The 17,361-nt window shown below is 43.1% G+C and overlaps 1 protein-coding gene across 8 annotated transcripts in view; it reads right to left on the bottom strand.

Moving 5' to 3' along the window:
- Window positions 1–17,361, bottom strand: part of kidins220a (kinase D-interacting substrate 220a) — a 48,248-nt gene that overhangs the window by 19,429 nt on the left and 11,458 nt on the right. For all 8 annotated transcript variants that reach the window (XM_058615010.1, XM_058615013.1, XM_058615014.1 and 5 more), the window contains exons 15-23: window positions 17,099–17,264; window positions 16,763–16,914; window positions 16,300–16,400; window positions 15,996–16,181; window positions 15,707–15,847; window positions 14,573–14,810; window positions 14,360–14,451; window positions 11,925–12,069; window positions 11,670–11,832 (exon numbers count right to left, since the gene is read on the bottom strand). In XM_058615010.1, coding sequence (XP_058470993.1) covers window positions 11,670–11,832; window positions 11,925–12,069; window positions 14,360–14,451; window positions 14,573–14,810; window positions 15,707–15,847; window positions 15,996–16,181; window positions 16,300–16,400; window positions 16,763–16,914; window positions 17,099–17,264 — 1,384 coding nt within the window. The remainder of the gene's footprint in view (window positions 1–11,669; window positions 11,833–11,924; window positions 12,070–14,359; window positions 14,452–14,572; window positions 14,811–15,706; window positions 15,848–15,995; window positions 16,182–16,299; window positions 16,401–16,762; window positions 16,915–17,098; window positions 17,265–17,361) is intronic.

Genomic DNA, 17,361 nt, shown 5'->3' with positions numbered 1-17,361 from the left:
AAATCCGACTTTGCGTCGTTGCCATGGCAACACCGTTAAACGATTTGTCGTAATATTGATCACACATCATCTACCACGTGTTTTGACCGTTGTGACCAATTTTGAGTGCGGTATGATTATCTGTGTAAAAGTTATTCCCGAAATCGTAAAAAAACTTTTTTTTTGTGTATTTTCTTTCACCACAAGGAGGCACTGTTTTCAAACTTCACCGTTTTTTCATAGACGTCTTCAGCCATGGCCCATCATCAATCATAGCAAGTTTGGTTCGGATCGGACCTTCCATCGCAAAGTTATAAGAGTTTTGTTTTTCTGATGCGAAACATCAGAATCATCACGAACTTTGCCGCCCCCTATCTCGTGCGCCGTGCGACATTTGAAAAAACTTTTGATACCGTGAGCTCCTCAACTGGTCCACAGGGACCTCACCAAGTTTGAAGGTGATCGCACGAAAACTCTAGGAGGAGTTGGTTCAAATACCATTGCTGCGAATTCGCCAAAATCGCCAAAAAATCGCCAATCAACCCAAGATGGCGGATTTCCTGTTGGGTTTGGATCATGGTCATAATGTAATTTTTTCTTCATCCTGACCCACTACACATGTGTACCGAATTTCGTGCATGTGCGATATTTGTGTTGGTCATGGTGAATTTGGACAGGTGGCGCCGCACTTATTGGCCCCTCCCACATTCAATTTTCGACGCACATTCCCCGAACCTTTTTCAGACGTAAATTTACACCACGATTGATGCGGTCACAAAAATTGGTGAGTTTTGGGGTATGGGAAAGGCCTCAAAAAGGCAATTCATTTGGGGGAATAATAAGAATAATAATAATAATAATAATAATAATAATCCTTCCAGTTTCAATAGGGTTCTTGCAACCTTGTTGCTCGAACCCTAATAATAATCTTTTGCATTTCAATAGGGTTCTTGCAACCTTGTTGCTCGAACCCTAATTAAACGACACTTAAATGCTGCACACCTGTAGAATTTAGTTAGCTGGGAGCATCAAAATTTGCTGTGCAATGCGATCAGTAGTCATCGCCTTCATGAAGAAATGTCATTTAAATTTTGACTGACCACCTCCATTTTTTGAGATCTTCATGAAAGGTGCTACATTTTGGCTGTACCTGTGATTAGAATTTAGGGTCCATTCCGAGATATACCATCAATACACCTCTCCCTAATCCTGTGCAATCCTCCTGCAGACATATCTCAGTAGACCAGCCCAGGTGGGTTATACCAGTCCCACTGCCCCCTTCCAACTGCCAGGACAGACATATTTGGCCTGCCAGAGGAGAGAATATAGGCTGTGAGATGAGGACACAGAGGCACAGCTGGGCTCCAGTGGACAAAGCTCTCTCAGTATTCTCTTCCATTAGAACCTTTAACAAGACCCAAAAGGTCGAGGAAGCTCCATGGTGCAACGCAGATGATGTGACTGCTGTTATGGAGGATGAGCAGGACACTGAGGGCACAGATGTTACCTGTGCGCACCTACACACTCCTGTGCTGCACCAGTGGTGATTCCAAACAACGTAAAATGTCCACAACACACCTGGGTAGTAGTGTGGATGGGGGGGGGCATTTAAAGGCACGAATGGAGGGTGGAGTGTGAGTTTCTGTGCAAGCTCATGTATGAAGAGTGTGTCTCTGTGTGTGGGTGTTTGGGTCCTTTTCCCATGAACTGTATTAACCCATATACAGGCTGAGAGAAGCCTGTGCTTTTCCCAATTTCCAGCTGGCTTTCTGCTGTTTATTTGTGGGTCTGCAGACACAGACCAACAGGAGCCAGTGACTCACACACTCAAAAACACACACACACACAGGGCACTTCCTTTTTGCTATATAGAGAACACCCTCCAAAATCTTTCTAAGGAATCTTGAGTCTTTTTATAGGGCCATCTAACATAGCTCTGTGTCCGCAAACTTTGTGCCAATAATTACACATTACAATAACAGTGTGAGTAAAACTCCAGTTGCAGAGGTTCTGATGGGGGAATGCTGCATAAACCTTTAGTCTGTATGTGTTTCAAAATTGCAGAAGAATAAAAACCCAACTACTACATTCTATACTTTACTGACCTGCATATTAGTTCTGGCGTACTGTCGTACGACTGAAAACATTAAGTCGAGCAGACAGCTGCGTCTTCCAAAGACAACCACGGGCTGGTGAGGTGAACCCAATCAAGGACGTTCATGACAAAGTTGCATGCAAACAGATGGAAGGGGGGGAAAAAGGAGAGCGGAAAGTCAAGAGGTCTATTCCTTTGATTAAAAGATCAGAGAGCACAAAACAATGAATGATTAATAAGCAGACTTATAGAAATTGCAATAGTTGGACGGAGGAAACTGTAACAAGAGGACACAGTAACTGGAAAACTAATGAACCCGACAGTTCATTAGTCTGATTCTGGCCAATATGTTGAACTGCAGAACAAACAGTACTTATTAGATGCCAAGAGCAGTTTGTCAATGAGGTTTAACCACAGTAAATGACATCCTTTGCAGATAACAAATGATGAGTTGTTGGCATTACGCACTTGACACAAATCACTTGGGATTTAGTCATCCTCACAGTGAACAGATGATACAGACAAAATTAACAAAGCCATTCTTATCAGCGATCAGCTGCCAAATGACAAGATGGATATATGGGGGTTGGAGCACTGAGGAAGGCGGCGTGACACTTTCAAGCAGACCGGGGACAACGAAGATAAAGGCCGGCAGGCATCTGGGCAGCTTTACTGCACAATGGGTCCATTGACAGGACCCAACTTATAGCTGCAGCTCAGGCACTTAGGTCTAACCAGTGTGTGTGGTGTGGCTGCTGAGAGCTTTCAGAGCTTATCCAAATGCTAATAGGTCCCAAAACTGACTGGAGCATATTCTTTCTTCTCCTCTCAACCTCCCACACACTGTAGCTGACGGGAACGAGCAGAATTCATCACTCTATCCCTCCCGACCTCTCTTCTGGCACCATAATTAAGAATGTGCCACTTGACTTTGCTTTACAGCTGCCCTCTGTGCTTACGGACAACACACGCATGCATGCCACACAGACGCGGCCTCGCTGCCAAACATTTCCATAAAGGGGCCCAAAGATGGAGAGAGAGATGTCTGCAGAACAGACAAACGCCTGTGCACATTGTGTTTGAGGCGCTCAAGAGTGTCAGTGTGAAACGCCGTGTGACCAGTACAACAAGGGTGAAGAAGTTAACCAGGCCCAGGTCCGGCACATTCCTCTTGTGGTCAGAGCCATGTCTTAGCCGCTGGCACAGTGTCTGCCAAGCGCGTGGATGAAACCAGTGTGAGGCCCTCTCCGGGAAAACAATGGACAGGCGGAGGGACCGGCATTCTGGCACGTGGACTTGCAGCATCAATGCTGAGAGAGGTTATTGTTACAGTGGAAGCTGCCAAGCTCTCCACCACCCCAAAAGCAGAAGTGGAGAGCATAAATATGTTTTCACTTTAGATGACGCCATGTTCTTTGCCTCCTTAAAATCCAGACATATTTCCTTGATTTGAGTCAAATTCGCTTTTCTCTCCATCTCGAACTTTCTCTCTTCTTGCTTCCCTGGTCTTGGCAGTGCCAACTGACAACTTGTGGCAGCGTCTGCTTTTTTTTTTACATTCATGGCGACGTTTAGTCCGATCGGTTAAACTCTCGCGTACTAAGCTGGACCTGTGCATCCCAACGCAAACCACAGAGACAAGGAGGCTAATGGGAAACACACCAGGCTGATAAAAACCCAGCAGCTTCGGAGCGAGCGGCCTCTTGATGAGATGGGCTCAGGACTCAGTGGTTCCCCAAAATGTTGATTAAACTCATGTGTAGAGTCGAAACGGAGCCTCCTTGTTCCAGACCCCAAAAACCTTAACTGAACCCTTTCCTCACAGTAACTAGGGCCTCATTCTTGACAAATAGTAAAACACTAAACCTCAGCCTGGTGATTTATGCACAAGAGGATAGTTTTGAGAAGCATAGGGCTGTGGCAGTTTGTTCATTAAGATACTTATTTCACCGCTGACGTTCATATCGGCGCATGTGGTTATTTGATAGCTGCAATGGCCAGCTGATATGATGTTGTGTTAAGAGGTCTTGACTGCTGAAGTGAAGACAAATGTGCCGTTCTGCAGCAGATCATACATCTGGAAAAAGTCTGCTGTGGGACTAAAATCGACACAGCGAATGATGAATGTGATAAACAGACATCTGAATATTCAGAGTGAACCAGTAATCCTCGAGTTAACTTCACACAATTTACTTTTATTTAACCTCATATTAAAAACGAACAAAAAAACGGTGATATACTTATGTAAATTGGGATTGGGGGGTTAGTGTACACAGCTTTATTTAAATTACTGAGCGTGTGCAGTGGGGGTAGGATTTTATAAGTCTAAACTTACCAAGGTAGCAATAATTATACATTAATTTATCAATTAAAATAAAATAAAAGATTAAAGGGATGAGGACGTCAACTCTGAGTTTGGACTAAAGGACCCTTGCAGTACCAGGGACCATAGTAGGCAAGGCATGATTTGTTTCTGTTCTGACAGGCAGCACTTTGGGAAGCGTCCATCAGACAAAATATGAGAAACTAGATACAAGAATGTCACAGAGTGGAAAAAATACTTTTTTTTACGAAATCTTCTGAATTCTCACCAAGCAAAAATCTCATCTGATTACTAAGAACTTCCTTTAGAACCTGCTCAAGGGACCATTGCAGACCAATCAGATAACTAAATCCTTAAGCTATATGGTGGCTGGCAGCACAAGTACCTTATCAAGAGCTGCTTTTAAAGTACAGACGGGCTAGAAAAAGGACACTTGATTCCTCCCAATAAAGGCTTAATCTTTTATTTGCCTTTATAAGGCTTAAGCACTTGTATAGTCCCTTTTTGCCTTTTTCAATGTCGCTTCAAAACACAAACAAACATCCTAAAAGGAACTAACCTTCTTTGACTTTTGAAGGGACAGGATGTTAATATCAGTAAAGGGCCGGATGTGCATGTGTGCTTGTGTATAAGTAACATGTCTGCCCATGGTGGCCGAGTAGCGAATCTTATCCATTCAAAGGTCACCAATGACCCCCTTTCAACGCCGGGCTGTTATTTATAATCAGCCCACCCTGCACCTTGCAGCAGTTCCAGCACCATGAGATAGCTGAGCAATGATGTGTTCTCTCAACCCCAGAGAAATACCAAGGTATCAGGCCAATGTCTGCTGCTTCTCAGCCATCTGTGTCGTTCCTTCCATTCCAGCGTCTCGTTTAAATGTTAGTCGTCATTGAGGGGAGAGTGTGTCACTTAAGACCAGAGGCCAGTCGGAGAGTTTGCACATGCTTTTACAACATTTGAAATTATTATGCTTAACACAGAAAAGGGAGCAGAGCGGTTCTCTTGTTTCAGCCCAATTAGACTAATCCTTCAACCTCGGCTTACAGGCAGAAATGAAAAGGGCTTTAAGGATTTTCTAACAAAGAATGCAGCATGACGTTCACTCCTTCCTCACATGGTACCCTCAACACACCACACAACTGTACACAGACACACACATGTCCCTGTGTCCCCTGTACACACATTTCTTTTTCTTTTTTTTTGTGTTTTGTTGGGTTTCTTTATTTGTACATGAGCATCTCAGCAGGGGTTAAGTGTTGGTAGAACTGACTAAGGGTGATTCATGCCTGACTCACCTCCACCAAACACACAAGGGGTGCAAAGATAATGCAGACTGGACCAACACACACACACACACACACACACACACAGAGGTTTGCGCAGCTATTCTTATGACACTGCAATGACTTCCAGACTTACAGCCTAAACAAAGCCTTATCACTAACCTTAACCATAACCAGTTAATGGCACAACCTTAATCTAACCACAATTTAAATGTTAGCTCCAAACTCATCAGGACCAGGTTTTGGTTCCTATGAGGACCACTGGTCCTGAAAAGATCAGTGTTTATGCCAGAAAAGGTCTTGAAGAGGTACACACACACACACACACACTAAACTGGATTCAGCAGTGAACCAGTTTCGATAATGTAAACGTGGGACCCAGGGGGACCCGCATCTATCTGCATGCGCGTCCACCACCTGGACTATCTCACAAGAGCAGCAGCATCACCTGAGGCTATGAATACACCTGAGACATGAACACACCAATGGCACAATTGTCTAGTATAATCCTGCCGGTATCTGGTCTGATCCTCTAGAGTTTTCACAGATTTTGATTCCTTTATCTCACGTTACCTCCTGATATTGGACTCTCTTCTCTCTCTATGTATGTCCTTTTTTCACCTCTTCCCGCTCCTCTCCCTTTTTCTTTTTTATCTCATGCCAGCCATACCATACATTCTTTTTTTTGTGTGCCTCTGCATGCTATTTATCCTTTTGTCAGTCAGGTAGTCAGTCGGCACTCTGATATGTGGACTAAAGACTACACCAGATCTCTACTGAGTCCCCGGTGGTTTCAAACCCAGCTATTATAAATTCACACACATTTTCACAATGAGAGATCGAATTACTAGTTTCACTGCATCGTTCACTGAAATGCCTCCTGAAGTGATTTAGCACAAGGACAATGGGATCCCTGAGATGACACAGAGAAAGAGAAAAACTATTTTTGAGCATGCATGCTACAAGAAAGCGTTGCACATTTGATGGGAATTCACACGAACAATAGGCTGCATGGCAAAGAATAAAGGCCGAGGGCAGGGAAAGTTCACAAGTATTCATTGTAAGGAAAGAATAGGATCGTTCAATTTTCTGTGGCCAAATATTTAAGAGCTTATTAAAAGGATTGCACATAAAGGGATTCACTCCGCATGAGCTTTAGATAAGTACTTTTATCCCGGCCAAATTACAATAATTGTGCCAATTAAAGTAATCCTGAATGAAGAGAGTGTCATCTTAATGTTTCAGTGCTTGGGATAAGAGTGTCTCTAATTAAGACTGAATTGCCAGGACTATGTATTCATTCAGAGTGTGATCAGTGCAAAAAAAAGTTTGGAAGTGTCCAAGAAGTGACTGGTTACTCCCTGAGAACAGAGGAATTCTTCACAAACTATAATATTAAGAGCAAAAGTATAGACTGATGAAAGATTTGGAGAATTATTTATATGCAAATACTGGCAAACACAGACACAACACTGCTACCTTCCCTTACAACTATTTTTTTGCTGTGTTCTGCTTCCTGCGCTGTGTGAACAATTGTGTGTGCGTTTGTGTGTATCTCTGTTTGTTGAATGCAGCCTGCATCTCAGGGTCTGGTTAATTACACTGATTCTCAGAGGAGTTAGGGGTGACATATGTTCTTGCACTGGTGTGAGAGCAAGGTGTCTGCGTGTGTGTGTGTGTGTGTGTCGGTGTGTGTTGCATATGTACATCATGCACCCATTTTATGTGTGACTTGGGGCGTGTGGATACATATGTTTCCCTGCAGAAAGTGGCAACTATATGTGTTGTTTTAGTTACAACGAGATCCTTGTATGCGAGTGTAATGCAAGTGTGCGGCATGGAAGGATTTGTGTGTACGTGTGCTGAACAGAAGATTCAGGTGCAGTGCCAGGAACACACTCGTGTGTGCGGCTGGGGGCATCCTGGCACAGAGAGGGCACCAGATGTCAGAGCAGTGCAGGAACCTGCTCGGTGGACCAGTGACACTTTTTTTTTTTCTAGAGCTGAAATCGGGATATGTGGATCCAGGAATAAACTCTCAAAGGAGTTGTGACTAAACCCGCCCCCATACATCATTAGGTCCAAATATGTTTACCCCTCTGCTACAACGCAAAACAACCACACTCTCCACATTAACACCAAAAAGAAAACAGGCAGTCATCCTCCGAGACAATGATTGACACTGTTCCATAATGTCTACTTGTTTGAACAGTCAAGTTACAAACCTCCAGGGTATATCAAGACATATAACAACTGACTGTTCGTGTCACAAGACATGTCTCTCTTGGATTTACTCATACTTCAGTCTACGTGGTGGATTCTGTATTATATGTCTTGTAAACAACATTGACATTAATCACTGATTTCCACAGAAACAGATTTAAATGTATGCTATTATATATACTCAATTCAATAAAAAAAAGTCATGTGGGAATGTTTGGAGATTATCTAATAACAGGATGTTCCAAATAAAAATACATACTGTGTGCGTGGATGTCGGGATGGCGCTTCTGAAGGAGCACTGAGGGAACAGTTGTATTTATTTTCCTGTTAAGTTAAAGTCATTTTCCACCATCGCTTCCCCTGCCTTTATTCTGTCGATTATTTTGGTTCAACCAAATATCAGTAAATAAAGAAAATTGCCATCACATTTATTTCCTGAATACAAATAAACATGTATAAATTTGTTGTTAAAAATTAAAGCTAATTTAAGCAGCGAGGTGCAACAAAATCTAATCTAATCTAATAGATGCAATTTAAGTGAAGCTCTTAGGTTGCTATTACGGGTTCATGTATGGTACTAAAGCTAATAGTGGTCCAGATTTACAAAAGTAAAGGTGAGCATGTATCCAAAATAAACACACAAACAAAAAACTAACAAAAAAAAGGAAAGATAATAACAACACTCATGAGTCCATGAGATGTGTCCTTGAACAAGATCCAGAAGCTGTTCTTGCTCACTCACTTGAAGTAACTACACAGAGGAGATTCCACGTAATGGCTGAGTGTAATGTAATGACTCCACACAGCATCAAAGAAATAAACATACAAAAAGCCAATTAACAGTATTTGGAAATGGGAGAGCTGCTTTAAAGCAATAACCATGAAGCAGGAAAAAGCTAGGTTAGCTACAGCCATTAAGTCTCTAATGGCAGTTAAAACAAGGAACAACTGACTCTTGAGTGAGACAACACTGAGAAGGAAGACATAATATAGCTGAAATGATAGTCACAAGGCTGCAGGCTCCAAATTCAATTTGCCGGGGATGAAAAAAAAAACACGGGAATCAAAACGTGGTTCAGGATTTGTTAATTTGACGGCTACAAATATAATCATCGGACCAAAACCTTCCTTGCTTTGCTTTCTGATCACTTTCTGTCAAAGTGACGGACAGGCCATGGCGCTGGCTCACTGCATGAGCTGTAATTTTTAGATTTCCCAAAAGAGCAAAACACTTGAGTTATGCTGTGTGTGTGTGTAGGCGTCATTGCTTTGAACCTGTATCTCCTACAGACAGTGCCATCTTTGTTACACAACGCATTCCCCCCCCCCACTTGCTTGCTTTAGTCTGGGCAGCTCTCAGTCTTACCATTAATGATAGAATTTCTGAGGTTATTAACCGATTACACATTCTCCATCAGATTAGGAAGGCTGTACTGGCCTGCTCCCTCTACAAGAATTAGCGCTACACACTTCTCTTCACCCCATGTCCTACAATGACATCTCACAGACCCGCAGATGCTTGTTATTGCCTGGCAAGTAAGCTAAAAAAAAAAAACAGCTAAAAGCTGTTTTTAAAAGCATGTGTTTGTGTGAGATATGAGGGAAGGTGGGTGACTGTTTCTATTTTTTCTCCTCCTTTTCTCAGAGTTCAGGTAAATGCTACACAAGGTAGCTATCATCCCCTTCACTGTGAGCTACTCTGTTATTCACATAATATTTTTTCATATGGTTTAGTCATTTTTGGTTTCATTATGGAAACATCGGACAGTTGCTTTTAAAACAGACGATGACTTCTATTGATGGAGATGAAAAAAAAAGAGAACATTTGTTGTCAATGGATAGAAAGATTTAAAATAAATCGTGTTTTTCGGACGGGTTTGCTGTAGCATCCTGTGCTGCAGCCGGCCCTTACAAAGAGGAGCGAAGAGGAAGAGCCTGCTGACTTGTGACTGAGATGCAGGGCGACAGTTGACCTATAAGGGGCTGACTCGCCCCCACGTTCACTTCACCACTAATATATTCACTTAGTAACGCTCAAGGGATGTGCTATTCCGCTGTGAAATATATGGCGGAGCACAACACATTCACAGGTAAACACACGAAAACCCTATGAGATCTGAAACATGTTAATAACAGAATAACGCAAAAAAAAAAGAGCTTATTATAAACTAGTCAACATGTGATGTGTGTTTATGCAGAGGTGCTGTACATGTATGTATACAAATAAAGAAGGAAAAGAGAAAAACCTTTTCTCAAACAGTCTGACAGTACTCTTCTATCGCTCTTTGAAACAGACAGAGCCAAAATGAGGACTTAAAGAGGCCTCGGATCATAAGAAAGAGGAAGAAAAGAGCAAGCAGAGACAGAAAAAGATACACAGAGAGAGGTGAGAGTCTTATCAGCAGAAGATTAGTGCACAAGATAAGGCCTCGAGGCAAGGCGTTGTGTTTAGCCTGTTTGAGGCTTCCTGTCATCATCATTAGGGCCGCTTCTGTGACGGCCACTGCGGAAAACAGAGCAGCCATTCGGAAAGACACCCAGTGAGGAGGGAGATAAAGAAAGACAGGACTGTTGGTCAAAAAAAAACTAACCCGATGACGGCTACATTTAGTCTAAGGAGCAGTTCAAGCACAGTATCCTGCTGTGGTTAATGCGCTTCAATTCAAACCTGGTGTATAGTTTTATCTGCCACTTTTATTTTCCACATTAATTAAGGTAGAAATATGGACATTTTATCATTTAGATGTCCAATATAATCACACATGGTAAAAATACAAGTACAGGTAAAGTATAGTGACAAAATTTCCACTTCAGTGGAAAATTATACAATGGAATGACCACTGTATCCAGCTAACTAATTAAGTTACTGACTTCTGAGTGAAATCTCTCATCTGTTACCTTGTAGTGACCCCCCCATAGTGCACGCGTCTTCCGATTACTGTCATATAGACAAAAAGAAAGCTAATGACTATTGTCCTTTGGAAACACAAACAGCTAATAATGAGGCAGTGGTTTGCCTTAGAGATGGGGGAGGGAGGGTTGTCTGTTAAATCTAGCTGGCTGACTGGTTGACACTAACCGTCTGTGACACTTTCATGCCGCAGGAGTTGTGGGTGCTAGTGTATTGTGACAGAGTGCAACCTTTAAAGGCCAACGACGGATGCACAGCAGCGCCGAAACCCAGCGACTCAGCCTGGGTCAACCTCCTCCTCTTGTCTGCGGTGAGCACCACTAACATGCATCCATGTTCACACACGCTCGTACTATGTACACAGACACATTTCCCATCCACTGGTTTACTGCTCACATGAAAACATCTGACCTATAGTCGTCTCTTTTCAAGGAAATATGTGCGTCATTGAAGCTAGAGGTCAATGTTATAACACAGTCGTCAGTTATCTTGTACATTAACATCAAGAGGAAAAAAAGTTGCTGATTACTGTGGTGCTCACAGGCACTGGCAGTGGCTGTGTGCATTATTGTGGCCCACACAGAAAAGAAGATCCTCTACTGCCACCTGATGGTCAAAGATTACTTATAACTTGTATATTTCACAAAGAGAAACGCAAGGTAATGGTTCTTTATTGACCCAACAACTATTGTGTTGATCTGTTTGGTGAGTATTTTGTGTTTCACCGTTCATTTCCATTAAAAAATTGATTTTGTCTTGTGTTACAAACATGCAGGGAAGGAAAGTGAGAAAGGAAAGGAAAGAAAACACATACTTGTACAGGGGTTTACGCGTGTGTGAATGAGTGTTTACCTCTCATAAATGGTCTTGAGAGAGACCTGGTCAGACACTCCCTCAGACTCCTCCAGGAAGAGGATGATCCACGACGTCCTGTAAGGCCACTCCTCTGTCAGGTTGATCCACGACGCCAGACGATCCCAGTTGAAGAGGATCTGATTGGCTCGCAACAGACGACCTGTCAAAAAGTTTTTGACTGACTTAATTCCGCTACGAGAAAACATCAACTGGTTTTAACTTTGCGTGTAACAGCATAAAATAATCCCGTACCTGTGATAGAAACAATGTTGAGCAGCCTCCTCATTGTCTGTGGGCTAATGTCACTGAACCAATCCTCAGTGACCAGCAGCTTGGTAAGGTCAAATGACATCTGTCGGGTGATGGTCCTCTGCATCTGGCGACGTCGGTACGTGTCCTTGAGTGAAAGATGACACAGTTGAGAGTCCAGTTGACATTTCACCGTAAAAAGACAGTGTTTGAATCCACCTTTATACTTGTCATTTCAGTGACGCTGGTGGAACGGTGAAGAATCATATTAAAACCCTGGAACCAACCAGTGCTGTAATTGTAAATTATCGTATGGAAAATAGTCCCTGGTGCCAATAAAAGCAGCATATTTGCAATGACGGGAAAAAGGAGAACTGCCCCAAAACCACACATTTCAAACCAATAGAGCCACAGTAGGCCTTTAACAGAAACATACTCCACGGGGAAGTCGAAAAAAAAATGTGATCTGCACTTATCGAGAGAAACGACAAGACAATACCACAATATTCTTCTGACCCTGGCCACAGTTTTAGATTTTATATATGCATGCATCGTGTAACAGGAGAGCAGGCCTTTCAGGGTCAACATGTGATGCGAGCCACATCATCACAAGACCTTATGTCTGTGAAGGGTCTGAGTCATCCAGGTCATAGTCGGAGAACTACAGAAGCCTCTTGGATCTCGGATGAAGTGAAACACCTTCAACTTGACAATTTAAGCACAGTGGGATCTTAAATTCTCACACAATTTCCCATTCTGGGAATGCTGTGCTGTGAATAAAACACATTAAAATTGATGTTTTCACATACGAAGCTCGTTCGTATATCATGTCAACATGAGCACAACGTGCAATTCTCCGTGACGGCAAATAAAACCTCAAAGAGCCACAGTCCAAAGCTGAACACTCACAACACACAGGCGAGCTATTGACATAGATCAACCGGAGAACATCTGTGATGGTATCAGACAGCTGCCGTGGTCATGAGCCAAGGCGAGGCTTTTGGTTGACTTTGAAGTCGTAACGCCAGTCTCATGACCTCTTTCTCAGAGAGATAAAACATATGGCCACCACTCAGTCCGGCCTGAAAAGGTCTGCCATGCAGTCAGCTCTGTGAGGCCGACTGTCCAGTATGTTCTGATTTTTCACTGTCTCTTTACTGGTCCATTTAAATGGTTTGTGCATTTGCTCGCAAGCGACAGTTTTCAAAATGTTTATCTCTAAAGAGGGTGAAAATACTGAACGCTGGGTTCCGCGTCATATTTATTTTCCATGAAAAGAGGAGTTCAGTTATTCCAGTACATGGAAATCAGATGGTGAAGCTCCTCATAATGTCATCCACAACTTGAGAAGCCACATGAAAATGAAGTGCCACTAATTGATTTTTCCCTCCTGCCCTAATCTCCACTTGTAGAGAGAGGACCCTCCTGCCAAGAGCTTGCTAGTGGCAGAGGGCAAATAAACAGAGAACACTGGCCCGTAATAAAGGGGCCAACACCAATAATTGACTGTATCAGATCAACCAAAGGTACAAACAAACAAACAAACAAGAAGAGGGAGGCTGGAAGGGGGGGGAGGGGCGTAATGGGAGGGTCCTGTGGGGTTGGTGAGGGGACGGGGGCATTAGTGACAGAATCAGAGTCACTTAGCCTCCTGCCAGCAGACCTGGTGCCAGTGTTTTGTCATAGGGACCCACTGCTGCTTGGCCTTGTAATTAGGCTGTGGCAACACAGCAGGAAGGATAAACAGCCATTACATCAATTACACCAGGAACCTTGGCCGCACACCGAGCACCTCTCTCTTTTCGTCTCCGTGTCCCGATCTGTCCTCTGGACTCTGAGACGCCTGCCAACACCACCCATGTACTGAACACACCCTTCTGGAAGGAGGCTGTAAAGGCCGTATCTCTGACACCAGCGCTAACCCAGTGTTTTCTATTCAAGTTGTGATTAACTAACAGCATTTTAATTTTGTGCGATTAATGTGAGGACATCAAGCATTCATTTCCAGCTCTGAGATATTCCCAGATAACAAGAAAAAACGATTTATTTGAACTCGTCTCCATCTTAATTTCACATCAAAAGCTTCTCTAGAATTTATCTTTTTTATAAGGGGGATATGAACTGTGTCTACTTAGGGTGGCAATTTGAATCTTGATAGGCAATATGTGAAATACAAGAGTAACATCATAGTAAGACCAAATTTGATATGTTTAATATTTATGCAATTCTTGCACGTACAACTAATATTTCTCCCACCACTATCACACAGGGGGATCGCTCTTTGAATTTCCTCTCCCATGGTCTTTTGGTAATGAGCCATGGTTCCTCTTTGTCTCGTTCTCCTCTCAGTTTAAAAAGCTTAGAGGGCTCATGAACATAGAAAAACACCTTGTACTGTCTACCGTCTGCAAATAAACTTGACTCTAAAAGCCGTTTACCCTGCGATTGAGGGCGTTCTTGCTGCCAAACTTGGCCTGGTCTGGGCCCAAGTTGTTCTGAGACAACTTCTTTTCCACGTCTTCATGCCATCCTGGAGTAAAACAAAGAGAGAGTTAACAGCTGAACAACGAATGAACACCATAGATGAGATGTTTTTGTTCAAAAAGAACTATAGTCATGTCTTGAGTTGCTAATGAGCACTTGTCTGTTACCTTCAACAGGCAATGTCTCTCCATTGGGGGGGGCTGCCATGCAAAGCTTTTTGGCTGTGCTGAGGCCCCTGCTGTTGAGGAATACTGGCAGGTGGACGATGTTCCTCATGTAGTCATGGCCATTGATATTGGAGTCTCTCAGTACACTATTGAGGTTTTGGTTGATAGCTTTTATGATAATGTGGGGATCGCTGGCAAAGATGGATATGAAGGGGCCTTTGGAGAAGAGGACCCTCACCTGTAAATAAATTCACCAAATGTCAGTGTGGAAAATAAGCTTGCCATGGTTTAGCCATCTGTGAAAAAGAAAGTTTGAGGCACAGTAAAAACCAAGTGGAATGTCTACTATTTTAATGTCAAAACGGATGGTTTACAATCTAATGAATCAACAACTGGAGGCAACAGTCAGCTGTAGCACTTAAACTTAATGAGTCCTGTGAGAGCTGGCTGTCCATAGCACATGGTTTTGGGGATTTCCATGCAGCTAACTAAAAGGACACTGTCTAAGCATCACAGGACATCACTTTGTGCTACATGCAGTCATGGTTTATTAAACGCTGGCCAGCACCCTCGGGCTCAGCCCACTGGATGACAAACTGTCTCTACAGCAGCTGTCAAGCACCGTCAACTAAGAAGCCGTCACGTGATGTTTGCATTTTTAATTGCACAATTGAAAAGTCTACAGGCTGAAGAAAAATTAAAGTCTGAGTGTGTTTGAATTCTACACAGAAGATGGTTTCAGAGTTGCAATGGTGAGAATATTACATTAGCGAGCAGAAGGTTGCCAATCCCTTCTGGGATTATTTCACAAAATAACATTTGACTATCGGAAATTCTATTAGAGCAGCTGGGAGAAGGAAACTAAACTTGGAGGTGAGCAGAGGCAGTCAAGAACAGGAGGGTAGCTGCCCTGCAGATGAGTGGCTCTGTGTGCACAGGTGAAAGACCCACACTAGATTAAGGCCACATGGCAGCTGCTTTACAACAGCCTGTTTTTCGTGCTTAGACATTAAACTGAGTGACAGATGCTGAAAATATAATTCCTTCGTATTATCTCATTATCAGTTAAAAAGCAGCTGCATTCGTGCCCTCGCACACGCTCGCATGCACGCACGCACACACACACACACACACCGTGTCGAGCATTTGCAGCACTTTATCCTGTTCACAGGCGTCCAGGCCGTCGATGATGACTGCCATACGTGTCTGGTTCTGGGTGAAACCATCGATGGTCTTGGCCATTTTTGACATCAGTTCCACCTCATGCTTCAGAACCTGGTGAGAAACGAGTGAAAAAAAAATAATAAATGGCTCAAGACAATCCATAATTCAGAAGAAACTGCAAACAAACAAAATGCCCCTTGACCTATAATAAGAGGCCATTTGTCCTTGATTATATACTGAATGAAGTGCATTGCTCTACCTTCATAAAGCCTTCACTCTTGAGTTTGTGCAGGTTGTTGGCAGCACTGTGCAGGCGTTTTCTCTGAGAGTTGAGGACCGAGTCGGCCACTTGCCACCAGGTCCTGCAATTGAGCAGTAAAGCCAGACCCACCACAGTGGCCATAGCTATCAGCACTGCGTTTACCGTCAAGTTCTCTGGGTCCACCTGGAAAATACAAGGATTGAAATTGATAAATCAGGCACCCAAAGATCCAGTGGTGGTATGTGTTTAGTGATAAGTATTTGAATTTTGCTCATAGAGCCAATGTGGGGCCACGGTATACCTTAAAGATGGCTAACAAGGCTATGCCGGTGATAAGGCAGGCTAGTGTCAGGGCAAACAGGACGAAGGAGGGAACACAACATGTTTTCTTCCATTTTTTACCTGAAGTGTAAGGGAAAAGTTGAGAAGACACACAGTTAGTAAAATGTTAATAAGGCCAGTTAATACCATTCTTCATTACCAGATAACCATTATCTGGTAATGAAGAACGTAGTTAATGGAAACCACTGTGCAGTTGGAAGTGCTCCTTAAGCTGCACTTACAAGTTGAATTATGTTCACAATGATTTACATTTCCACTTGAGTTTCACTGCCAACACAAACTATACAGCTACTACATTAATTATACTTATCGATCACTCAATTTTGTTGATTGTTAGATGATAATTATATAACCCGGTAACTTAAAATTGGATTCCTTTTGATCTCAAGTTGACATTTAAAACCCTAACACAGTGACGTCACCTTGGACTTCATCATTCTTGAAAACCCTGAAAAGCCTCGAGGCCATGAAGCCAAACTCCCTCTCGCAGGAATCTGAGAGCGTGGCAATCATCTCAGCCATGGACGTCTCCCCTCCAACGCTGGACAGGCGATTATAGTCGGTGAACAGGAACCTGTGTGATATACGAGACAGAGATTGGGATGTGACTGTTTGCCACAAATACACAGCAAACTCCTATTGAGTTTTATAGTCACATTTTACTCATATTAATCATTAATTAACAAAGAGCTGAACGACTGAAGATTTTCTAATATCCAACACGTAATTTTTGCGTCTTCTAGATCTTTCTTTGTCACCTGACAGGCAGGGCGCGGGTTGTCTGCTCGGGAAGTTCAGGGGGGTTGACGAACATCAGTTTGAGGAGCAGCTCCAGGTAGCCGACCTGGCGAGCCAGTCGAGTGCTGATGACCCACGCCCAGTTCCAACTCTCCCTCTCGCGCCGACTTCCGAAATACACCAACACTGGAGACATGAGACGTGGTCGTCAACAAAGGGATTTGTGAGTTCTTTTATTTGAAATATCAACAACGGTGTAGATTCAAAGGCTCAACTCAGGCTT

The sequence above is a fragment of the Solea solea genome, chromosome 18 (assembly GCF_958295425.1).
Source record: "Solea solea chromosome 18, fSolSol10.1, whole genome shotgun sequence".
Classification (NCBI taxonomy): Eukaryota; Metazoa; Chordata; class Actinopteri; order Pleuronectiformes; family Soleidae; genus Solea; species Solea solea.
This window is presented reverse-complemented; position numbering and strand designations above follow the sequence as displayed.